General features: G+C 47.2%; 2 protein-coding genes across 7 annotated transcripts in view; one reads left to right on the top strand and one right to left on the bottom strand.

Annotated features, from left to right (window-relative positions):
• The window catches only part of Marchf8 (membrane associated ring-CH-type finger 8), a 76,670-nt gene extending 58,044 nt beyond the window's left edge, over window positions 1-18,626 (top strand). For 5 of the 6 annotated variants that reach the window (XM_038319626.2, XM_038319625.2, XM_038319627.2 and 2 more), the window contains 4 exons: window positions 10,343-10,428; window positions 12,733-12,913; window positions 14,568-14,715; window positions 15,077-18,626. In XM_038319626.2, the coding sequence (XP_038175554.1) occupies window positions 10,343-10,428; window positions 12,733-12,913; window positions 14,568-14,715; window positions 15,077-15,378 (717 nt within the window). In that variant the 3' untranslated portion in view covers window positions 15,379-18,626. Of the gene's footprint in view, window positions 1-10,342; window positions 10,429-10,641; window positions 11,488-12,732; window positions 12,914-14,567; window positions 14,716-15,076 lie in introns of all 6 variants that reach the window. The other variant, XM_038319630.1, reaches the window with a different exon arrangement.
• A 794-nt stretch (window positions 18,627-19,420) lies between these two features.
• The window catches only part of Alox5 (arachidonate 5-lipoxygenase), a 48,296-nt gene continuing 43,033 nt past the window's right edge, over window positions 19,421-24,683 (bottom strand). The window contains exons 8-14 of the mRNA XM_038319527.1: window positions 24,328-24,531; window positions 23,785-23,871; window positions 23,053-23,231; window positions 22,761-22,882; window positions 22,385-22,485; window positions 21,699-21,869; window positions 19,421-19,991 (exon numbers count right to left, since the gene is read on the bottom strand). Of these exons, the coding sequence (XP_038175455.1) occupies window positions 19,812-19,991; window positions 21,699-21,869; window positions 22,385-22,485; window positions 22,761-22,882; window positions 23,053-23,231; window positions 23,785-23,871; window positions 24,328-24,531 (1,044 nt within the window). The 3' untranslated portion in view covers window positions 19,421-19,811. The remainder of the gene's footprint in view (window positions 19,992-21,698; window positions 21,870-22,384; window positions 22,486-22,760; window positions 22,883-23,052; window positions 23,232-23,784; window positions 23,872-24,327; window positions 24,532-24,683) is intronic.

Genomic DNA, 24,683 nt, shown 5'->3' with positions numbered 1-24,683 from the left:
TAAATGTCCATGTGAAATTTACAACGAATATACACCAATTAGAAAAATCTTGTTAACAAATGCTTCTGTACTGTTGGGCACTGGATTGCAGGACCCTTGTAGTGCTGGCTCTTCTCACCTTGGCAAGGATTCCTTAATCTGATAGGTCAGCACAGCTTGGAGCCATGCCATCAATACACCGTCTGTGCCTCTCTTCACTCTTACGTTTCCTTTGTTGATGTCAGATGATTGAGGAACTCAGAATTTTACATCAGCTTATAATGTTGGAAAACACATTTAGTTAGGAATCACATTGATTAGTTGCCACCTCGAATGAAAATGTGTCTCTTACACAGTATGGTTCTCAGTTTATCATACTGAGGAGGTCATTGTCACTCCCTAGTTGTCTTAATGCTTCCCTTTATAAGACAGCTCTTACTAAGGTAGGCATTTGGGAGACTGTGGTAGAGAGCCTCTTTTTGTTAGGGGCGGTCACTTGGAAGCCAGAGAGCCTTGGAAAGTGGATTGGGGTGGGGCAGCAATATACTGAACACAGACTTCGATAAAGTGGCTATCTGTCCTATGCCACCATGACCTTACCACCTACAGGTTGTCTTGCTCCACTGTAAGATTTGTCCTTGCTTGTTAAGACAAGTAGGCACAGTATAGCCTTTGTGACAATCGCATGAGTTCAGATTTTGCCCAGTACTTGACTGTCCTGGACATTGCCTTTGGTTGAGAAAGTTTTCCATATGATACTTACCTATGGAGAGGACTCTTAGAAAGGGAAAAGACAGCGATGGAGATGATAGGAAACACAAGATAGAAGAGGTACTCAGGGAAGACATGGATAAAGCGGGGATACTTAAAGCAAAAGGGAGAAGAGTCAGCCAAGTCTGCTCAACTGTGATAGAAAGATAGTTGTCAGACACACACTGGGGAATCCCAGTTTTCAGGTGGCAGGTGACAGGCAGCACCTCTCATGGTCCCATTCCAGAGGCTTGGAAACTATGAGCCTGTATTGACTATGACTATTCCTGTGAATCCCTCTACCTAACATCCTACAGAGAAAGATTGTGGTTTCCTAAGAAGGCTTGAGCACACTCTGCTCAACTGAAATTGCCTTAGATCCCAGGAACTAGCCTAGGTCAGCAAATCAAAGAGGCCTCTGCTGATAGATCCTGACATGATTTCATACTTCCTGGTGTGATTTCAATTTGTGTATATAATGTGCAGAGGGCAGCACCCAAGCACAAATGTTATTTTGCCCCAAGGGACCCTGGAAACCCCTATTCCAGGTGACACAATTTCTAGAACTTGGTTAAGTGAGAAGGGAGTAGGAACCTTGGCATAGATGCCTCCTCAGAATTCTCTAATCCTAAAAGTGGCAGAAGACCAGCACTTCACTATAGACTATTTTCAGAGATCTGCAAAATTATATTTGTATACCTTGAGCATTATATACCCTTAGTCAATCAAACATTCTTGGGCAGAAGTTAAACTGGACATATTTCATCTCTTTAATTATTGTAATGTGTTAGTTGACAAGCATATCTCAATGAATTTGAACCTTGATTTGTGTAGCACGAATTCTAATTGTTCTTAATAAAGTGAAAGCTGAAGGATCAGAGAAGCAGTGTAAATAGCCATCGGAGAGACCTTTTGCCTCTACCAGTGCTCAGACAGAAGGGGTGATCCTATCCTCAGACTGTATCCTCAGAATGCAGAGTGATCCTCAGACTGCAGCTGTCTCTACCAAACCTCAGACTTCACTGAGCTCCTATCTCTTCATGACAGTTGCATGAGTTTAGATTTCTTCCAGTACTTGACTGTCCTGGACATTGCCTTTGGTTGAGAAAGATTTCCATATGATACTTACCTATGGAGAAGACTCTTAGAAAGGGAAGAGACTGAGATTCTCCTCCTCCTTATATTTCCCTCTCTGCCCAGACATATCACTCCTGTCTGCACCTCCCTAGTGTTGGGATTAAAGGCATGTGATCCCAAGTGCTAGGATCACCTTTGTGTGAACTCTGTTCCTCCTTTAGACTGGATCAATCTCATGTAACCCAGGGTGGCCTTGAACAAACAGATCTATCTGCCTCTGTCTCCTGAGTCCTGAGATGAAAGTTGTGTGCCAACAGTAGTTTAGCTCTGCATTCTGATCTTCAGGCAAGCTTTATTTGTTAAAACACAAACAAAGTATCACCACATATTTGTTTGGTTTCCTTTAATATTTTCTAGTTATTGCCTTTGAACAGAGATGATAGACAGTTGACGTTGTTCTAGAAACATCTGTTTATACCGTGTGTGTGTGTGTGTCCGTGTCCGTGTGTGCTTACACTTGTATGATGATCAGAGGTTGACATAGAGTCTTCTTTTGCTCTCTGTCCTAGCTTATTTTGAGATATGGACTCTCAATGAACTTGGAGCTCCACGTTGGGCACCAAGTGTTTTATGGAGAGGCCATTTGTTTGTCCTGGCAGCCCGGCTAGCTTACACCCAAAATAACTACATAGAAACTGTATTAATTAAAACACTACTTGGCCATTAGCTTTAACTTCTTGTTGGCTAACTCTTACATCTTGATTTAACCCATTTCTATTAGTATGTATATATATATATATATATTACCACGTGGCTGTGGCTTACCGGTGTTCGTCTGAGGCAGAGGATCCATGGCTTCTCCCACTCGGCCCTTCTTCCTCCCAGCATTCAGTTGTTTTTTTCTGCCTACCTACATTTCGCCCTATCAACTAGGCCAAGGCAGTTTCTTTATTCATTAACCAATGAAAGCAACACACAAACAAAAGGAACTTTTACACCAACTTGGTAATAATTAACTTAGTGTGTGTGCACACTCACATGTGTGCAAGTGCACATGAGTGTGTGTATACGTGGCAGAGCAGAGGACAGCCTCGGGTGTTAACATCTCAGGAACTGTCTGTCTTGGTTTTTGAGACAGAGTTTCTTACTAGCCTAAGACTTGCCAAGTGGGCTGACTGGCTGGGCAGTCAGCCTCAGCGATCATCTCTCTCCACCTCCCCAGTGGTGGGGTTAGAAGAGGGCACCATAATGCCAAGCTCCTCCTACCAGTCCTGTAGGCTCTAGGAGTAGAAGTCAGTTTCTTGTACTTGGCTGTTGGCTGAGCTGTTTCCCGAGGTCCTTAGCCTGCTGTTTAAATGAGTGAACTCTGGTGGTCTGTTCAGTGACGTCATCCCAGAGCACACTGAGGACTCTGGATTAAAAACCTCTTCTGCCACCACCCCAAAACTCTGCAAGAATTATTCTTGGTAGGAAGAAAATAACTGTTTAAAGAAAGCTACATTAGTGAAAGGTCCTTTTGAGTGATCTGTACATACACAGACAAAGCCCTTTGAGCAGACCCATCACTGACGATTTTAAACCTTTATATATGGTCAGAGCTTTAGTTTCTGGAGCTATAAAGCATCCTTGCTCAGAAAGTGTGACCTTTGGTGTTTGTTATAAATATTATTATTTTGTGGAGAGTCTAGCTGTGGAGACTTCAGGAAGGCAAGTCTTAAGAAAGCATTTCTGCTGCAGCTTTTCTTCTTTCAGTGCTGTGCCCTATGGCTCTCATTGTACTGGAGACATACTACTGTCCACATGACTGGGTACCAACAGGCGAGGAAAGAAGAGAACTCAGTGTTAATGCCACTTGCTAGGCAGCATTGAGTCATTTATAATAGAAATACTTTTGTATTCAGTAGTTCTTTATTACGCATTCTCCGCCATGAATTCTATATTGGATCTATTCACTTTTTAATGACCAGACTAGTTAATTGCTCTTGCGAAGGCTGGTTCTTGGCACAGCCTTCCAGCAAGAGCCATGATGTATGTATCAGAGCAGCCACAGAGTGGCCTCTTCTTTAATTGTAGCTCACTGTTTAGGATGGGTACAACTGGGTATTTATTTATAGAAAGGAGCCTCTGACAGAGAAGCATTGGCTTTCACAGAGTAATTTTACTAAACTGAGTTTTCTGAGACATCATCTTAGTGACTCCAGATACCCAGTGGGGCCGGGTCTGCGTTATGAAGTCAGGCCTGCTGAACTGGTGCTTAGCAACAAATCACTACCTTTTAGCTTCGAGTGGGAGGACAGTAACCTTTAGCAACTTCCTGAGAAGGAAACACAAATTAAAAGGTAGTTTGATAAACAGGATTTCTAAAACACTGTGTCCTACCCTGTTGGCCATGAGATGTGCTCCCATAGCTGCCTTTGAATAAGAGAGATCATCTTGGGCTGTGTGCAGGGCCTTAGAGAAACACTTGAGTACTTAAAAGCATTTTGGTAATTGATATGTAAATAAATTGGTTTTCAGTTTCCAAGCACATGCCCACACCTTGCTGGTTTTCTTGATTTTACTGGGGGAAGTTAAGTATTTATTGAATTTGTGTATAACTAAGTAGCTTGACATTTTTTCTTAAAACTTTGTGATCTAATAAGAGTAGAGTTAGTCATTTGGAGGGTTGTTGGGGTTTGGGTATTACCTGCTGAGAATACCTTGTAATATTTTTCAAGAGATGGTTGATGAAATCAGGGCAGGCCCGTTAGTAGAGGACTCGTCTTGTTTCCTAAATAAAAACTGGGCTTCATTTTTACCTTCATGCCTTTCCTGTCTTGGACTACAGCCACTGTCTTGCTGTTCTTGGTGTCTGCTGCCAGACACAGACCTGTGGTGATTATTTTGTTTGTGACAAATAAAGCTTGCCCAGAGGTCAGAGGGTAGAGTTAGCCATACTAGTTAGCCATAGAGGTCAGACAGTGGTGTCACACACTTTTAATCCCACCACTTGGGAGACAGAGGCAGCCGGATCTCTGTCAGTTCATGGCCATCCCTGGGTTATATGAAATTGATCTAGTCTAAAAGAGAAACAGCCAAGCAGTGGTGGCTCACACCTTTAATCCCAGCACTAAGACAGGAGGCATATGGCTAGGCAGAGAGAGGAATATAAGGTGGGAGGACACAGGAGCTCAGGATTCAGTCTGAGGTTTTGTAGAGAAGGCTTCCAGTCTAAGGATTCCTAGAGACCGGATCACCCAGTCTGAGGATTCGATATAGGTGAGAACTAGTGACTGACTGCTCTGTTTCTCCGATCTTTCATCTTTCACCCCTAATATCTGACTCCGTGTTTTTATTGTTAAGACCAATTAGAACTCGCACTGCTCTGACCGTTTTGTGAGTTCTCTGTGATGCTCCCTAGACGGGGATTCTGTAGGAAGTACATAGGCCTCACAGTGTGTGAACAGCAGTCTGTTGCTTCCTGCACGACTGAGGCTCTGTTTGTTATCAGGCTCTGTCCTCCTGCCTCCTAGCTTTGCCTCATGCCCTTCCTCGGTGTATGCATAGATATGGTCCCCCCCCCCCAATATACCCCTTTGACGTGCATTATTTGGAGTTGAGAGGAAAAGGGCAGATATTTCTCTTGACTTCAGCTTTTCAAATGAGACCCCCCCCCCCTTCCCAGGACACTAGCCCTATTTGGATACAACTTTCAGGTTAGACCTCATCTCCTCCACAGTCCAGTTCTTTCACAATCCAGCAGAGTGAATTTGGTTCCTGCCTTTCTAAGCTAACAGAGGAACTGACTAGGTAATTCCCTCTGTCTTCCATTCCTGGTGGGTTGGAGCTTTTGTCTATACGTCAGTACCCCCAGTTGAGTTTGGCCCACAGCACAGACGAGGTTACTGCACAGCAGTGAGGGTGTGAATACACATGGACCTTCCATCACGTTTTCAAGGGGGTGGGGTAAGTGAAGACTTATTTCTCTCTTGTGTGCTGTGCCTTCATGATATGCTTTTGGCCTTTGCTGTGGCAGCTAAACAGAGCTGGCTCATGAAAGTTTTCAGTCTCAAAGTGGTCGGGGTACTAGAAAGCAGAGAACACCAGAAATTACAGGAGTGCGGGCATTTTAAAATAGGTCTCAGTCTGCCTCCCTGTGTGATTGACAGTAAAGCTTTGGTACCACAGACCTTGTGTGCTTAGCTCATGATAGGAGGAGCTTCCAAGGGGTGGATAGGGCCTTTGGTGGCTGCCATGGATTAAAGATACTGGGAGACGAGAGGGATGGTGCATAGGCCCATGCAACATGAGGTGGAGAACTTAGTGTCCTGAGACCCATTTCTCACTTTATCTCAGGAATAATCGTGGGCTTGTTATTATCATATCTCCAAGTAAATGAAACTTCAGATTCTTAAGAACTCTGTCTATTAGTGTATTTAAAGAATATGCTTGAGGCTGGAGAGATGGCTCAGCGGTTAAGAACATTGCCTGCTCTTCCAAAGGTCCTGAGTTCAATTCCCAGCAACCACATGGTGGCTCACAACCATCTGTAATGAGGTCTGGTGCCCTCTTCTGGCCTTCAGGCATACACACAGACAGAATATTGTATACATAATAAATAAATAAATATTTTTTTTAAAAAAAGAATATGCTTGTCTTAATTTATTAATGTTGCTGTGAGAAAGACCATGACCAAAAGCAACTTAGGGGAAGAAAATACTTACCTCATCTGATAGCATACTGTCCCTTATGAAGGGAAGTCTGGCCTCTTCTAGCAGGGCAAAAACCTGGAGACACGGGAGCTCAAGCAAAATCATGGAGAAACATTTTTATTGGTTTGTTCTCTCAAGGATTGCTTGGCTTGCTTTCTTATACAGCCTATGGCTAACTGTCCAGGGATGACTCCTTCTCATAGTGATCTTGGCCCTCCTATATCAATCATTAATCAAGAAAATGCCCCCATAGACTTGCTTACAGGACAATCTGATGAAGGCATTTTCTCAATTTTCTTTCTTTTTTTTTTCAGATGACTCTGTGTCAAGATGACAAAAAAAACTAACCAGCACAATTGATCCCTTGTTAATTTGATTTACTAATTTATCACTATTAAGCCATAACCTTTTCTTTCTTTTTTATCCTCAAGATACCATGATGCCATCACAATATAAAACATAGTATATAATTTTAAAAGTCTGTGTCTTTAAAAATTCAAACCCATTAAAAGTTCAGTCTCTTTAAAATATCCAATATTTAAAAATATCTTTTTTAAAATACTCATTGAAGCAAAACCCGAGTAAGATGTGTAAGTAGCCTGGTGGAGCTCAGTCTTTTGTGCTCCAGAGGGCTTTGGGCTGCTCTGTTTCACTGGCTCTGCCATCAGCAGCACATGCAGCTTGTCGCATAGGCTTATGCTAGCTGCCCTCACCCTGCCGTTATTCTTGTTCGTCATCTCCAGTGCGTGGTGATCTCCATGGACCACATTTTCACCAAAGGCCTCCTGGTCTCTCTGGGACCTCGACCCTGCCACATGGTGCTAAACTTTAACTTTTCTTCATGACCCCTTCAATCCTGGAGTCCCCTCTGCAACTGAGTCTGTACTTTCATCCGTGCCCTCTCTGGATTTACACAGTGCCAAGCCAGCTACTGTCCATAGCCCCTTAAACCTTGCAGCTCTCATGCCATCAAAACCTGTACCATCTGGAAGAGTCTAATAATACATTATTAAGTTCAGCTACTAGTTTAAGATATAACTTTGACCATCTCTGGACCACACATCTCTTGTGTGGTCATCATGAGGGAATATTTCCCAGAAGTTTTCACCTCAATGATCTGCTTTCTTTTAGTCCATACTGGTTCTTCAGCGCCACCATTAATTGTCCTTGTAAAGCAAAAGTTTCACTTCAGTGATTCTGGTCTCTTGTAAATCACAAGGTTTACAAGATTCTTCAGTAATAGCTGACCAGAAAACACATTCTTAACTCCAGCTGTCCTATGAATGGCCCTTTCCTCTACAGTATACAATCCAGGCCTTCATCTTAACAGCTCTGTTCTCCCAAAGTTCCAAGCATTTTCACAGTCCTCCCCAAAACAACACGATCACAGCAATACCCTGTGATCCTTGTACCAAATCCTGTCTAGTTTGCTTGCTATTGCTGTGAGAAAGACCATAACCGTGCAGCTTGGGAGAAGAGTTACTTACAGTAACTTACAGTTATCTTACAGTAACCAAGAACTCAAGCAGAGCAGGAACCTGGAGCAAGAGCTCAAGTAGACCCTTGGAAGAACATTGCTGACTGGCTTGCTCCCCATGGCTGGCTCAGCCTACTCTTTTATATAGCTCAGGGCTACTTTGCCTAGGGGTAGCACTGCCCACAGTAGTCTGGGGCCTTCTCTATCACTCATTAACTAAGAAAATGTCCCCACAGGTTTGCCTACAGGCCAACCTAATAAAAGCATTTCTCCAGTTGAAGTTTCCTCTTCCCAGGTGACTCTAGATTCTGTCAAACTGACAGAGACTAACTAGAACAATACCCAGTGTCCGCGTGTATGTTCAGTTAGGCAGTACAGATTACTTGATGGCTCTGATAGGTAAAGAATGAGACCGGTGACTTTGATATCTGCGTATACCATATTAGCATGTAGTTTCTGGGTCAAATTTCTTAAGATTGAGTTAGAGTAAAGATGTTTAATTTTGTGCTACAAGACTTCTTTCCAGACTGTTATGCTTGAACTTTGGCGGTAGAGAACAGAAGACAGTTTCTGGGAGGGAGCAGTAGTTTTGGATGGCTGATGCCCCATTGGTGGAATACCAAGATGAGTGTATCCTTTTAGTGTGCACTCAGAAATTGAGGCTAGTTCTCAGTCACTTGTGGACCAGGGTGGAGCTGCCTGCAACCACAGGGTATGCTCTCAGTAAGGTGAACAGAGATGGAAATTTACTCAAGGAGCATGATTCCTTTTCCGCAGCTTGTTGGGTTTCACTGAGCAAATTGTCACTCAGGCTCCCTATTCTAAGAAGGCATGCTCATAGGCGTGTGCCATACAATGATGTTTTGAGCAGCAGTGGACTGAATAGTGATGGCAGTGATCCCATAAGATCGTAATGCAGCTGGAAAGTTCTAGTAACACTGTAGCTGCCTGAATGTTGTCGTGCAGTGCATTAACTCGTGTTCGTGTTGGCGCTGGTGCAAGCCCTCTGTGCTGCTGGTTCCACAGAACTACAGCTCATAAAATGGGTCCAATAATAAACAGTTATGGTCTGCACACCATAATCAATCATCAGTGTAGAGTGCATTCTCCTGCTGGAAGCCAGGCGTGGTGGCACACACCTGTAGTCCCACATTTGGGAGCCTGAAGCAGGAGGACCTTGAGTCTGCGGGCTGCGCTGTGGGAAGACTGTAGAAATGCTGTCCCTGAGAGAAGCGAGACAGTGCCCTGCACCACACCAGCAGTGGCCTCGCCCATCTCATCGACGCCAGCTGTGGGTCAGCTCAGGGACCACGTGGACTAACTGGCCTGTGCCGTCTGGGGCTGGGGAAAGCCTCTGAGATTTGTACAACAGTAAGACCTTGCAGGTTTCACACTAAATATTTGTCCTCATTGTCAGAAAAAGAAAGGTGTGAGAGAGGTGCCAGGGTCCTGAAGGATAGAGAATGAGTTTCTCTGATGCCTAGAGAGCCCAGTGGCTTTACATTTTTAGTTTGGCCCTTCTTCCAGCTCCTTTTTCTCTCCATCCGTTTCTCATTGTAATAAATCATCTCTGTCCAGTCCTTTCCTTCCTTCTGTCTTGTTCACTGCTATTCATGGCTCTGCTGTGTCCTGTGAGCTCATTACAGTTCTTTCAAGTTTGAATTTCTTGAGTATGTCTCTTAATTCTCAACTCTAAGATTAGATTTCTTGGGAAGCCCCGGATGCCCCGTCTCCTCTTCAGCCAGGGTCCTTGGCCCAGAGTTGTGACAGCTCAGTAAGGCTTTGAGGCTCACACTCCACTTCTGTGTGTAAGGTGCCCAGGGAGGAAACCACTTGCCAGTCTTGGGGAGCATGTCTCAGGAGCCAGGTGAAGACAAGTGCTTTCCTTCACATTGCTGGGTGCCTTATAGGACTTGGTTTCTGGACTTACTAGGAAGTTTATATATTTGCTTAAGGGGGAAAACTGCTGAATCTTCAGAGCTTGGAAGTGTAGTTTATGGTCTTAAAATATCTCTTAGCTATATTTTTCTTTACAGATGAGGAAAAGGTACAATTAGAGTTGCTTTGCCTGGACTTGTATGGATCTGATGCATGTTCCAGACAGGCCTATGGTACACATCTTTAGTCCCAGCCCTCAGGAGACAGAGGCAGGCTGATCTCTGAGTTCAGGGCAGCCTGGCCTATATAGAGAGTTTCAAGCCAGCCAAAGCTATAAAAATGAAACCCTGTCTCAACAAAACACAACAAAGAACCGAATACAAACTCCTCTCAGAGCAGTGGGAAACAGCAGACATCATTTGATTTTCCACCCGCTGACATTCACAAGGAGACGTTTTCATAAACACTGACTGAAGGTGTGTCATTGCAGGCTGGGAGTAGTCCTCCATCCACGACGGCTCCAGTGTCCTCCTTCTCTCGCACTTCTGTCACACCATCCAACCAGGACATCTGCAGGTAACACTCTGCTTCACGTGCTCCCGAGGCCTGTGTTGGCCCAGAATTCTCAGCTTTCCATTTGCTCCATCCTTCCACCTTTGGTCTAAACAGCCCAGTGTTATGTGCTGTTTGCTCACCAAGTTATGACCCAGTCTCATTCCCCACTCTGATGTCTGCTCTCTTTAAACTTGTTTTTCCTCTCTGTGCTTTATCCCACTGTTCTGCGTGCAGTTCCAGTGCACTGTGTTCTGAGTGTTGTCACTACAGTCCCATGCAGTCTGCTGTTGTCTTGAAAGCTCCTCCATGCCAGAGTTCTCTGACGCCAGGGCTCACTGTGACAGTTATCTGTAAAGACACATTACAGGCATCAAAGGGAAATCCCTTTGGTTCAGACTGGGACCAAGCCTTGAGGTCTGCTAAGAATACTAAGGCCAGAAGAGCACTCAGATTCTCCAAGTCCCTAAGTGATGTGGGTGAGAAGACCCAGGATGCTTTGGAAAACTTTGACTACATGGAAAGAACTTGTTCTGAAGGGAAACTGGTGCTTCCTCAAGGTCCATCCCTCACAAAGAACAAGCTCCATGGTAACAAAACAGGAGCAGAGCACTGCCCACCCCATGACCGGTCCAAACACTCGCAGGCCTTATCCCTTTCTACCAATCATTCAGCCGCCTCGAAGAGGGAAGTTGGCAAAGGGAACATACGCATCCCACTTTTGGAGGAGAAAGCTGATGGTGAGGCCAGGTTGAGAAGCCAGCGACTGCTTCGGTACCTGTTCTCACTGTCCCGTGGCTCAAGTGCCAGCAGCCTGCATAGGTTCCATGAGCTGGAGAGCCATGCCAGCCATCTGCATACTGCCAAGTCCTCCAGCTGGCTGGCAGGGAGCACGGACTTCTGTTCTGATGAAATGGGAGATGACGACGTCTTTGAGGATACATCATCTGCCAAACTGAAGAGCAGGGTCCTGCGTGCACCCCTCTGCTCAGTAGAGAAGGACAGTGACCTGGATTGTCCTTCTCCACTCTCTGAAAAATGCACCCCCATCTCTCCCGTGTCCACCTCAGGGGATGCCTGCAGGTTGGTTTACCAGGGGCCACATTCAGCTGTCTCTGCTAACACCTTCATAGCTTTACCTTGATTTACTATGTGAGCTTTCTGCAAAGTGAGAAGTAGACATCTGTTGCCAGCTGTAGAGCACTTGTCTTTTCCAAACAGTGAAACCATTTGGAAGTTAATTTCATAAGCTGCAGAAACTACACATATTAAACCAACTCCTCTCAGCAAGATAAGTAGGCTTTGCCTGAATATGTGGGAAGAAGGGAAGTAGCACCCCAGCTTCCTAGCTTGCCCCTATGAGTGGCTTGTCTCTAGTAGTCCGTCCACGCACCTCCCTTCCTCCCTTTTTTGTTCCCTCCCTCCTTCCCTTCCTTTTGTGTGTCCTGCCCTTGCCCAGGTCCTGACTCTACTTCCCACCTGTATTCTTGCACAGCATCTTCGCTTGGCCCAGTTTGAGCTCATATGTGCCCACTCCTGTGCTTCCCCTAGTCTCCCCTTCTTAATGTGCTGTTACATTGCTTGTGGTTGGATCTGAAAACCCATTTCTGAAATGAATAACACAACAATCTAGCCAGGCCTAGGGCAGGCCCTCTTCACAACAGCTGCTCCTACCTGTTACCCAGCTGTTGGAAAGATCGCTGTTCTCAAAGCCTAAATTCATGGAGGTTTGTAATTGAGTCCAAGATGTTTCCTTGGAAATAATGACTGCTTTAATAATTCTCCCTTTAATGCCATGATTAGTCCCCAAGAGAAATGAAGCTGCAGAATCATTTGGAATTTTAAGTGGAGAGAAAGTATATGATCCCTGCTCGATTTCCAAGAGAGGGTGGGAGGTGTAGCTCTTGTACATGTGGCTTCATAGAGAGGCTTCTTAGAGTGGCCTTTGAAGCCACTGTACTATTTTGAAGTTGAAGATGCTACTTTGGGTTTTGGTTTCCTCTACTGTCTTACGTTCTCGAAGGTGTCTTTATTGCCTAATTTTATCTTTCAAGTGTGAAGTCTTCCCTAAAAATGCCTATTTTGTCATTTCTTGTACCGTTCTTCCTTTTCTGTTGCCAAATGCCATCCTGACGTTGCTGATATGGTAAGCTGACATTCAGCTAGTTGTGTTTTTTCTCATTTGTGCTTGTGTGTCTCTGTGCTGATAGTCACTTTTACAGTTTTTATTTCTGAACTTTCATTTGCGGAGGAATTGGCCTTCTGGTAGCGTACCATCTTTCCTGCTGTGGGCCCTTCTTCCACTGATGAGTTTGTCTTCTGCCACAGGATCTGCCACTGTGAAGGAGATGACGAAAGCCCTCTGATCACCCCCTGCCACTGCACAGGAAGCCTTCATTTCGTGCATCAGGCTTGCCTGCAGCAGTGGATCAAGAGTTCTGACACACGCTGCTGTGAGCTCTGCAAGTACGAGTTCATCATGGAGACCAAGCTGAAACCTTTGAGGAAAGTACGTAAGAAGGGGCACTCTGGGAGGGTCCTCCATTCAGACTACCCTGGGCCACCCGTAGTCACTGCTTTAAAAATTTGGGGCTGGAGTTCGTGTTGTAGATGGTTGTTTCTGGTAGTGATATCCGAGGTCCGACCTTCGTTCATAAGGCTTCTCTTCTTTCGCACTGAGACTGTTCGGCTGTCCCTCTTCTCTCCCTTGGCCACCAGCTGTCTTGTGACAACTTGCTCCATGCTTACCTTCTTATGTATTAACTGTGTGTTTTGTCTCTAGTTAGGACACACACTCCCAACACTCAACCCAGGTTAGCACAGTCCACGTGTTTTGTGTATTTTTGTTAGGTAATTGCTGGATGAAAAGGTTTGTGGATGAGGAGGTGCCCTGAGTCACTGCTGTCTCCTTGGCACTGGCTTTTCGTTCCTCCTTGTCCGTTTCATATATCTCTTTCTATGCCCAGCACAAAAGATCACATTTGGAAGGAGAAAAGAGTTTTACAGTGTCAAAAGCATTACTAGGGAACTCACACATTATGGAGCCAATTAAGTGCTAAGTTACTTGGCAGTGGAGAACACAGAGAAAGAAGTGATCTTCATGGGAGGAGGGCATTGTAAATAGTTTGACTTTGGGAGTCATTCTAGGTGTAAAAGATTTTCAGGCAAAGTGAAAGGGCTTTAGAGGGGTCAGATTGCCTATGGAAAAAAGTATCCTCTGAGGCCACCGTGAATGTGAGCACTTCAGGAGTGTGAAAGGGTTGAGCTGTGGGCCTTTGAGGAAAGAGAGAATCCAGGCACAGAGGACACCAAGATTCTGACTGTGCTTCGGTTGGGAAACCCGGGGGTCTTGTTACTTCTAAAATCCCAATAGAAAGCAGTTGGGTATTAGAGAAGGCAGGTGCAAACTGCTCAAGAAAAGGTTTTGCCTGGCCAAAATCTCCTGGGACCTACTCTCTGTGAATCTGTCACATGATCTGGTAACACTTGGGGAGTATAGATCATCAGTGAAGCTCTGTTTTCAGCTTAGCCTGATAGTCTGTGGCCATCATTAGCAGAAGATGTGCAGAATGTTTACACTTTGTTCTCTCTCTCTACTTTTATGTCTTTTCTTCTGATTTGGGAACCAGTAAATGACAAGGCCAATGTGTTTGGAGTAAGTTAATGAGCTCCTAGAGGGATGGCATGGCAAAGGCTGCTTGTACCAGGAACTCTTAAGCATCGATTTCAAGCTGTTGCTGCCAAAGTAGCAGAGGACCAAAGAGTGAGAGCTTCTGCCGTTCCCCTTCACAGCATCGATGTGACTCATTCTAGTGTGTTGTGATCTCATCGCTCTTCCATTCCTCCATGTCAGTTACCACATAGCTGCGTCTCAGCTGACATGCTCTATGCCAAGCTCTTCATTGTCTGCTTACAGGAATGAGAGACCAGCTAATGGGAGGGCACTGCTCATCGCAATCCTAGTTTTTCTTCATTGCACAGAAAGTTCCTGTGTCTGCTACCTCTTTGAAGCCAAGTGGTTCAAAGTAGTTTTGGGTGTTTGGGCAAATGGATCTGGCCTGGGAGTGGGAGGGAAGGAAAGCTGATCATAACTGAGCAGCAGTCACTCACTGTGGCCCTTTGCTCTGAGTCTGAGCCTCACGCTCGCGTGTTGTCTTTTCCAGTGGGAAAAGTTGCAGATGACTGCCAGCGAACGCAGGAAGATCATGTGCTCAGTGACATTCCATGTCATTGCTATCACCTGTGTGGTCTGGTCTTTGTATGTGCTCATTGACCGCACCGCAGAGGAAATCAAGCAGGGTCAGGTGACAGGTGAGTGCCTGGGCCATGAGATGAGTGTTGTACAGGGCCCGGGGCCCGAGGTCTGAGGTTCAGAGCTCTGTTTCTCTCAGGCTATGAACACCTGGGTTTGTAAAGGGTGAATACCAAGGAAGAGACACTAAGCATCTCTTTGCATATTACTCTGTGTCTTCAAAGTCAGTCACAAGAGATGAAACTTGAGACTCCTGAGAGAGCAGGGGAAACCACAATGAGAGCCCTTCATGCTGCTTTTGGGGAGGGAGGGTCTGAGGAGTAACAAATCTTTTTACTGGCTGTGGAGTTTATTAGAAGCTGTGTCCTAGTTACAAGTGAGGCTCCTGATGGGCTAACCAAGTCTTCTCCCCTCGTGCAGGAATCCTGGAGTGGCCTTTCTGGACTAAACTGGTAGTTGTGGCCATTGGCTTCACTGGAGGACTTCTCTTTATGTATGTTCAGTGCAAGGTGTACCTACAGCTATGGAAAAGACTCAAGGCTTATAATAGAGTGATCTATGTTCAGAACTGTCCAGAAACAAGTAAAAAGAATATTTTTGAAAAGTCTGCACTAACAGAACCCACCCTTGAAAATAAAGACGGACATGGAATGTGTCATTCCACCACAAATTCCTCTTGCACAGAGCCTGAAGACACTGGAGCAGAAATTATTAATGTCTGACAGTGTGGAGGGTGTCACCCCCGATGTCCACAAGAGCTGACGGGATTTGTTTACTGCCAACTGTATTCCTTTCTTCTGTCATTTAATAGCATAGACTGGGCAGGTAACTATTGATAGTGGCCTCTCTTTTTCTCAACTCCTTGGTGTGAATATCCTAGAATTCCTGTGGGGCAAGTGCCACTTGGGTCCTTGTCTGCCAGGTTCCTCTGTGAACTGGGAAGGTGGGAGACCCCACGTAACCATGATGAGGAGCTGACTGAGCCCCAGCCCCTGGTCTTGAGCAGAATAAGGAAGTAAAAAGCTAAACCAGGGGAAAGAACAGTGTGGGGGAGACCAGTGGGGAGAAAATTCCCCAGGGGACAGAGCCGCATAGCTGGGGGTGGGGGCTGTGCTTGTGAGAGGGTTCCCTTCTCACTGACAAGAACTGGAGGCAGGAAGGGAGCAGTGCCTACACACACAGACCCCTGCCTTGCTCAGCTGATGTTGCCACACTGCTCTGGGACTAATACAGCCTTGGGGCCCTGTGTCTACTGGGATATGACTCACTGAGCAAACAGCACTTTATAAAAGTTTTTATTTTGGAATTCTTGTATCTAGTGGGTGTGACACTTAAAAGAGTATCACATTTAGACATGTTCTCTTTATTGCCCTATTATTCTTTGCATCAGAATTGATTTGAAACCATTTCTGCCTTACATATTCTGAATAGTAGGGTGTCCTTCCCATATCCAGAAAAGAATCATGACTTGAAGCAAGACAGACAGGTCTGAGACATTTTTCCTTAACCGAGTCCCTGGGAGTCCGTGGATGCTAAGAACATGCTCTGTGTTTTGAGCCTGTTTTTCTGATAAGTCCTAGCTCTTAAACCTACCCATACATTTCTGTTTTGTCAACATTGAAATGGAAGGGTTTTGAGATCTAATGGATCTAAATTAGGCTGAGTGTTTAGAAAATGCTCCTTTGACTGACGGAAGTCTCCAGATGGATTGGACACACACTATGGACACCCCTGTGATTTACCTCTGCTGCTCACTGTGCTGACAAAGTTCTGTAAAGTCACTGCTGAGGGTGGGAGGTAGACAGGCCAGCTCTGGGATGAGACCTTGGCATGAGCAGTCAACTGCCATGGGCCACTGCATCACTGAGCTGGCCCACACTTACTCATCGCCTTAACCAGACCTGACAGGATCATTCAGGGTCCTTAGCTCCACATGTGATCCATTCCGTCATTGGGTACCTCCTGCACCATTTTTCACAAGACAGACAAAGTCAAATCACCATCATTAAATGGCCTCTGTCCCTTTAAAAAGTGTCCTGAACATTTTTTCTTGAAGGCCATTGTCACAGTGCCAGGCAATAGTCAACTCACAATGTGACATAGGAGAGAAGTGCACTCTCCTAAGAGCTGCTGTTGGTTACAGGGTCTTCAAGCCTCCTGAGGTGGAAGGTGCAATGCCTGGGGTCCTGAGCTTTGCTGCTTTACCTGTCTTCTTCAGAGACTGAGGAAACCGAAGATGAGTCTTTTGTGGTTCCCAGTAGAAGCCCTGTGCTTGGTTCACAGGGCAGGTGGAGGGTGGAAGGCTGTGGAAGCAGGTGTTGTCCTGTTATTCCCTGGTCTACTCTCTGGGGTCATGAGTTCACTTGTGGAACTGTTTTGCCAGGGCTTTCAGCCTTTATTCAATCAGCCCACCTCTTAGGTTAATCTTCTCTCACCCAGACCACATAAGCCCCCCTGTGCTCACTATGCCCCAAAGTGCAATTCCTGACACACCTTCTCAGTCTGGGGATGCCAGATAGCTATAGACGGCCCATTAGAGAGCCCTAGCTGTACCATGCAGCAACTACTGCAGGTGAGTCCCTGGTCCTGCATCTGTCCCTGATGTGAAGTTCCTACAGTTGGTGGGTAGTCATGTGAGGGTGGAGATTGTTTGAAGCATGAAGTCCCAACTAGCCACTGAGGCGTCTGTAGAGAGGAGAGTACCTCATTGGGGGTAGTCCCTGCACAGCTGTCCCGGGGCCTTGTACCCCACATAGATAAGGTGACTTTAGAACCATGGCTTCTTTGTTGTTCTCTTCATTTCAGGAATGCCTAACTCCATATCTTCCCTGGCTACTCTGATGAAATCTGTCCTTCATTCTCCTTTCCCGCCCAGCTACCCCCTGCTCATTTTTTCTGCAGGTTCTGTGATCTAGCAAACACCTGTTGGTGACTCAGTGCAGGAGACCAGCGAGGCATGCGCTGTGAAGCACAATGGCAGGGCTCTGGGTCTGCCTGAGTTCTCCTAGTCCTGTCTGCTCACCCTCTGAGTAGTTGTGCAGGGTTCTCTGTCTATCCCACTTCTCAGTGTGAGCCTGGATATGATGGGCAGATGGTATGTGGCTGAACCAGACAGATCTAGGATGAGGATTCAGGGCCAGGAGGCCTTAAGCTTGTGGGTCAGATGAAGAAGGAAGTAGTCTCAGGGTATCACTGTCAGCCCTCTCTCTAACCTGGCCTTTACCCCATGTATCATGGACCTATTGGCACACTGTTGACATTAACTGCCGCAAGTAAGTAGGTGGGGTTGTACCCAAGTTTATTGCAAGAATTTCCTGGAAATTTTGTAAAGTTCTCTTCTTACTCCGAGTTTCTTTGTTTCTCCTTTCTGGCTTTTGCACACTCTTTAGTCATGTGACCTAGTTTCCAAACCTGTGGGTGTCTCCACCTGGACTCAGATGTGCAGACCTCAAGCAGTGGGGCAGGAGACAGCTCAAGGCCTTGGGTGGTGTCTAAATGACAGGAGGCCGAAGGCTGGATGGGCAGGGTGAAGAGCTCTAATCTTGTGGGTGTGGTTAGATACACTGCATGTTTGAAATACCACCCCATCAAGTCTGATTTGAAATAATGCAGCTTATATCTGTAGCCCCCTAAAAGCCCAAAGCATAGGAAGATGAGGCATTTGTCTTTGTGTTGGAAGTGATTGATGAAGGTGTGTAACTGGTGCACATTTAGATGTAATGTTTAAAGTTGATTGTTAATAAAAACCAAATTTACACTGGTGTGTGTAGTGTAGTTTCTAAAAAGCACTTCATATTTTAAATTTTTCTTAGAAAATTTCTAGTAATCTAAATGTCTAATTTTTTAATCCTTTTGTGTATGTTCACTGTTTCTCAGTATTACTGCTTGAATAATTCTCTGTGTAGGGGATTTGTTTGTGCTATACACGGGGTGTCTAAAGGCAGCAATAAAGCTTTTCTTTACAAAGGAATTTTGTAATGAGAGTGTTTTCCAGTGGGGAAGCTAGCATACCTTTCTCAGCCCACACATTAGTAAATAATGAGGCCATAGGGAGAGGGGTCCAGAGGTGAGAGGAGAAGGGGATTTGAATTGATGCTAAGATCCGTATGACATTTGTTTTAGTGTCTGGGTTACTTCATTTAGTCACGACAAACCTGTTTCAAGAAACAAACATTAGCCAGATGCCCTGCTGGAAGGAAAAGGAGGGAATGCAGACATTGATGCATATGCTAGCCCAAGGCACAGGAATAGATGAGGTGGGTACCCAGTCCTTCCAGGACTCCCATCTTTAGGGGAAGGCTATTCATTCCTGATGGTAACAGCAGAATCTAGGAAACATCCTGGATGTCCTTTAGCTGGTGGGTGATAATGTGGTACCTATTTATAATGGGATTTTGTTCATCTGCAAAGAAACATAAAATTGGAAGTAAATGGATGGAACTAGGAAGCACTATGCTAAGTGATGTGACCCAGACACAGAAAGGCATGTCAGATGTTCTCAGTCATATATGGGTCTTAGCATAAATTCAAGTTTGTAGGTTTGTGTCTTTAATATGGAATACTTGTAGAGGCCACACAACTAGAAAGGTTCATTGGTGTGGAGGTGGGGAAGATCTTGTGAGTTGGGGTAGTAGACTTTGGGTTTTTAGTTGGTGATGGAAGGAGAGCAGTGCATTTTGGGGGCGGCTGGGACGTGGGATATGGAGTGACACCTGTTTTAAATGAACTTTATTTTATAATAAACTCTTCATCCAGGAAGTTTCTTTAGGTACCTACTACATGCAAGCAGTTGGACAAAGCATAAATAGAATAAGGTAGCCCTGACCCAGTCGGAACAGATGTCACTTACTCTGGTGCTACTTAGTGTGGAAGCACTGAGCTGGGCTGTAAGTCCTGGCTGCACAGCTCTGCTGCGGGTGGGAGGTCCCTGTATACTTCCACCAAAGACAAGGAGAAGCAGGAGCACGTGCTGAAGCTTTGTGAAGCCCCCCCCCCCCACTCTAGACTAGCCAGGCTCAGGAGCAGCACCGCTAGCTTTGGAAGGAAGAGGCACCAGCTGCCCAAAGGCTGGCCTAGAGCCTGCCAGGCAAGCTGGCGTCTGGCTGGCAAAGCCACCAGCCTTCCCAGAGAGATGCCGGGCCAGGGAAAGCCAGGCTCAGATGGCTACGCTGTTGGGAATCCTGTCTGGTGACAGGTAGTAGTAGGGGAGTTTTTTGTTCTTATTGCGCTCAGCGATCACACTGACGATGGCCTCCAGGTTCTTGCGGAATCGGGTCATGGCTTCCTTCACTGGCTTCTCAATGAAGTGCTCCTCGGGGTACATGCCCAGGTACAGCTGAGGGTCAGACATGGAAAGACAGCTTTAAGATGTGCCATAGAGACTGCTAGACCTTGTCCCAGCCAAAGAGGCTTCTTTGGGGAGAGGGAGGGGTATCTGCTCAACTCTCAACACCTTTGACCTTTGCCATCTTCTGGGATTGATTCATATATACACACAGTGACTACTACTTAGCCATAGAAAGCGAAATTCTGTCTTTGGAACACAGATTAACCTGAAGGCCCTTGTGTTAAGTGAAAGGAGCAGGTTTAAATACCAGGTATGTGATATTAAAAACTGCTCTCTCTCCAGGTACGGTGGCACACACCTTTAATCTCAGCATTTGGGAGGCAAAGGCAGGCATATCTTGTGAGTTTCCCAGCCCACCAAGGCTAGATAGTGAAAACCCTGTCTAAAAAAGACCTCATCATCAGAAATTACCAGAGAAGAGGGAAAATAGCAAATTAGTGAATTCAAAGGAGAGCAGAGTTCGTTCTATAGCATAGTAGGGTAAACAGTAATGTATATATTTCCAAACTAGAACATTCTGAATGTTACACAAGGAAATGCTAGGTCAGATGCTATAACTGAGCAGTATCAATGTATATACAACACATTATCATAAATATGCAAATACTATGTGTCAGTAAAAAAAAAATCATAGGGTATACAAATGCCACCTCCTTTTCCTTGAGCTCAGGGATGGATGTAAATGGAAGTTACTTCCTTGTTGCTTTATTGGTTTTTTTTTTTTTTTTTTTTTCGAGACAGGGTTTCTCTGCAGCTTTTTTAGAGCCTGTCCTGGAACTAGCTCTTGTAGACCAGGCTGGTCTCGAACTCACAGAGATCCGCCTGCCTCTGCCTCCCGAGTGCTGGGATTAAAGGCGTGCGCCACCGCCGCCGCCCAGCCCATCCTTGTTGCTTTTTTAGACAAAGAAAGGGGCTGTGGAACCTGATGGGTTCAGCTCTGGAAATTCTGTGACCTCAGGGTCCTGCCCTTTGTCTTCCCCATCTTCCTTTTAATGCTTGAGGTAGGCAGAGGCCCTGGGCTGATATTAGGAAGTGGTGGTAGTGGTGGTGGGTGGGGGAGGGGGGAGGGGGGAGGGGGAACGACACCTTGCAGGGTAATATGCCCCTTGTTGCTTACACCAGTGTCTGTAAAGTGTTCAGTGACTGGAAAGTGGTGGGCAATCTGGGGTTTAGTTTGTAGAAGTCAGACGACATTCTTTGACCAGGAAGTTAGTCTCCTAGGAACGGCTCCTCTGGTCATTCCGAACACAGAACCAGCACATTAGCAAGCCTGGGGCATGCTGAAGGGGCTCAACCGAGGGAACGGCACTGAGACACTGCACAGGGCCGTGTCTGAGAAGACCATCACTTAGCATAGTTGTGAGTACCTGGAAGGGACGTGGGACTCTGACTTTCCCTGTAGGGAGCCAGGAAACCACATGGAAGAGATTTAACAAAAACTGGGGGTGTGTTAAGGCGTGCTAGCACACACCCCTCTCTGATGACTTGGATCAGAGCCTGTGCCCTCCACTGCCAGCCCACCCTGGGCTCAGACCCAGGCTGAGGACCTGGGGTGTGCCCCCGCCATCAGCTCCACCTTAGAGGTCAAGAGTCTTGGCTGTAGGTGTACAGCTAGAGCCCGAGCCCCAGAGCCTTGGGCCGGAGAATCGGTTGGAACTGCAGTGACCTGTACCCCTCCAGCAATCCTCGTCTCACCTCATTCTCTTGAAACTGGCTCAGTGCCCACACTGCGCCTAGATGCCAACATGAGCGGCCGCGGTCTGGTAGAGTATCCACAATCTGCTCGATGGTCACCACACCCTTGGCCGTGGGCGGTGGGGCCCGCATGGTTGGAGGAGCATTGGGGATCCAGGAACACCAGTCATACTGTGAGAGCCGGAGCAACAGCGTGGGTGCCTGAGAAACGCGGCGCCGGCCCACCTTCAACCCACGTGCTTATATTTTTCTTAGTTCACGGGAACCAGTTTAGCAGGCTCCACCCCTCCCTATGGGAACTACCCAACTCTCTGATGACCGCACCTCACCTTCCTTGGTTCCCCCTCTCCTGGTTCCTTAAGCCCCACCTTCCACATACTCCTATACCACCTCCTCTGTCCCACTCCTTTGTCTTCCTTCCAGGGCCCCCAAGTCTCCCTTGAGGATATTCATGCCTCTCCCTCCTCATACCCTTTCCCGACTTTCCAGGGCCTGCAACTGTCCAGCCAGGGGGGTGTCTTCAGGAATGCATTCAGAATCCATGCCTGCTACGGCTGGTTGCAAGTTCAGGGTCTCCATGGAGATGGGTGGGCCAGCAGGGTCAGGGAGTTTGGAGGTATGAGGGGTGGCTCTGACTGTGGGGTACCTGAGACAGTAGTACCCCAGAGAGGGCTAGGTAGGCCTACCTGGCCAAAGTTTACAGCTGCATGCTGGGCAGAGGCTGTGAAGATCACCACAGTCAGGTACTCAGACAACTTCTCTCTGCTCTTCAGGGACTTGGGGAAGCCTAAGATGGACCCACAGACCATGAGCCCATCCCTGTGAGGGTCACCTGGCTCGGCCTCTTCCCTGCCTCCCCACCCATACTTTCCAAGATCTGCCCAAGAAAGACACTCGGAGAAGCGGGGGCTGGGGACAGCTCTGAGGAAGGCATTTGGTTGGGTGGGTACCCTGGAGTGGGGATTGGGTGCCCTTGGAGGCAGGGTTTCCTGCCTCCTGATCCTCATGACTTTGAGATGCCCGGGCTCTGCAGCAGCGGAAGCGGAGAGTGTGACAGCTCACCTGAGGCTTTTCTTCCCCGCATGCCGTACACGTAAACATCCTTCACGAAGTCCTGTAGTTCCTGGTCCTCCTCCACCACCTGGTCGTTCTCATAGTAGATGCTCACCACCTCAGATGTGAACCTGGCTCAGGAGGACCGGCAGCAGTGGGTGGCCAGCAGGTCACTCCTCGATGTCTGACTCTGGATGTCCTCCGCCCCCTCCTCCATCAACACCCAACTCGGAAGCAGGCCTGCCTCCTCCTCATACTCTTCCCCACGGTTTGCCTTCCCACAGAACCCGGCCGCACTCACGACTGGATGGCCTCCCACACCAGCAGTCCGTCGTCACGGTAGAAGTAGTAGGGAATGTCCTCCGTGCTCTCCATGCCCCGGGCCTTGATGGCCTCCGGGAAGCACAGGGAGGAATAGGTCAGGTCCTGGACAGCCCTCTGCACCATCTGCACGTGCCCGCCACCCCCGGTGGCATTGGCCTGGTGAGAGAGAGAGCAGAGCGCCTGAGCTTGGTCCATGCTCAGACTAACCAGCTTCGTCTATGAGAGACCTAGAGGTAGGGTGACTGGGCACAGAGTGTCCTGTGAGGTGCACAGGGCAAGCTCCCACTTCCGTGAGGGAGTGACATGGGAACCCCATCCAGTGCAGTGGGCGCTGTGCCCCTGCAGCGGAAGGCAGGCTTTTGTGCAGAACACTGCTTCTGGGCAGTCAGTAGGAAGAGCTGGGCACATCAAGGACCTGGACGCACAGGGGTCGGGCATCTCTGTTCAGAGTGCCCTGAAGGTCACAGGCAGGATGGCAGGGGTATGGTAGGGTGGGAGAAGTCACAGCTATCTTGTAAGGTGGGAGGTTAGTGGGTGGTTTGGAGGAGGCTCAGAGACTGGAATAGGACCGGATGCATGGAAGAGTGACAGATAACAGGGAAGTAAGGGTGGTGGCACACAGGGAGAGGAAAGCTGGCTGTGGTTGGGGGAAAGGCCAGAGTCGCCAGAAAGAGCTCTCCCAGAGCCCCAGTGAGGAGAGGGCGCTCACCTTGTCAAAAAGGCCATACTCGCAGATAAGCTGTTCCCGGGCCTTAGTGTTGATGGCGATGGTGAACCTCACATGGGCTACCAGCAGCTGAGGGGAGGAGTAGAAACCTCAGTGAGGATCTGTGACAGATCTGGATCCTCACTCAGCTCTCCCAGGCCGGCCCACAGTGCCTTGCAGCTGTAGGAGGCCTGTGGACACCACTCTGATGCTTAGTGGTAATGGCCCTGGTGCTTGCCTAGGGCTACACAGTGACAGAGTCTGATGTAATCCTCTGAGGCCGGAGCCCTGTGTTCACCTACTTTGCCGAGAAGAGACTGAAGCGCCTGTACTTTCAGCCTGTAGCTGAGCCAGCAGTCAAGTGCTTGTAGCATTTGGGAGAGGAAAGTGACCTGACTGCCTTTTCAAACTCTGCTTCCTGGCCCCTGAGCGATTGACCCAGGGCCCCTCTAGCCACCAACACCCTCGCCCCGCCCCCACCCCCTGGGATGCAAGACGTTCTCCCAGATGTTCTTTCCCTCCACGTGGAGCCGTGGCGGGCTGTACCTTGAAAATGGGGTGCACAGCAGGCAACTGGCGGTACATGGCGATACCAAACACCTCGGACACCAGATGTGTGCGCAGAAGGTGGGTGATCGTCTGATGGACGTGGAAGTCACTGGAACGCACCCAGATTTTGGCCAGCAGCCAGTCATATTTTGCATCCGAAGGAAGAAAAATTGGGTTCTCCTCTCCAGGGGTTTGGTTGAGCTGGTGTGTTGAAGAAAGAAAATACAACCTTTTATTTCTCCTTTATAGCTTTCAGAGGGCCTGGCTCCTAGGGAAATTCCAGAAGAATCCAAAACATCAACAGTAACTTCCAAGTCACCAGAAGCATGTGGGGAGCGGTGGGGGGCCCTAGT

The sequence above is a fragment of the Arvicola amphibius genome, chromosome 2 (assembly GCF_903992535.2).
Source record: "Arvicola amphibius chromosome 2, mArvAmp1.2, whole genome shotgun sequence".
In the NCBI taxonomy this organism is placed as follows: Eukaryota; Metazoa; Chordata; class Mammalia; order Rodentia; family Cricetidae; genus Arvicola; species Arvicola amphibius.
Note: the sequence above shows the minus strand (reverse complement) of the source record. Positions and strands in the feature narration are given on the sequence as shown.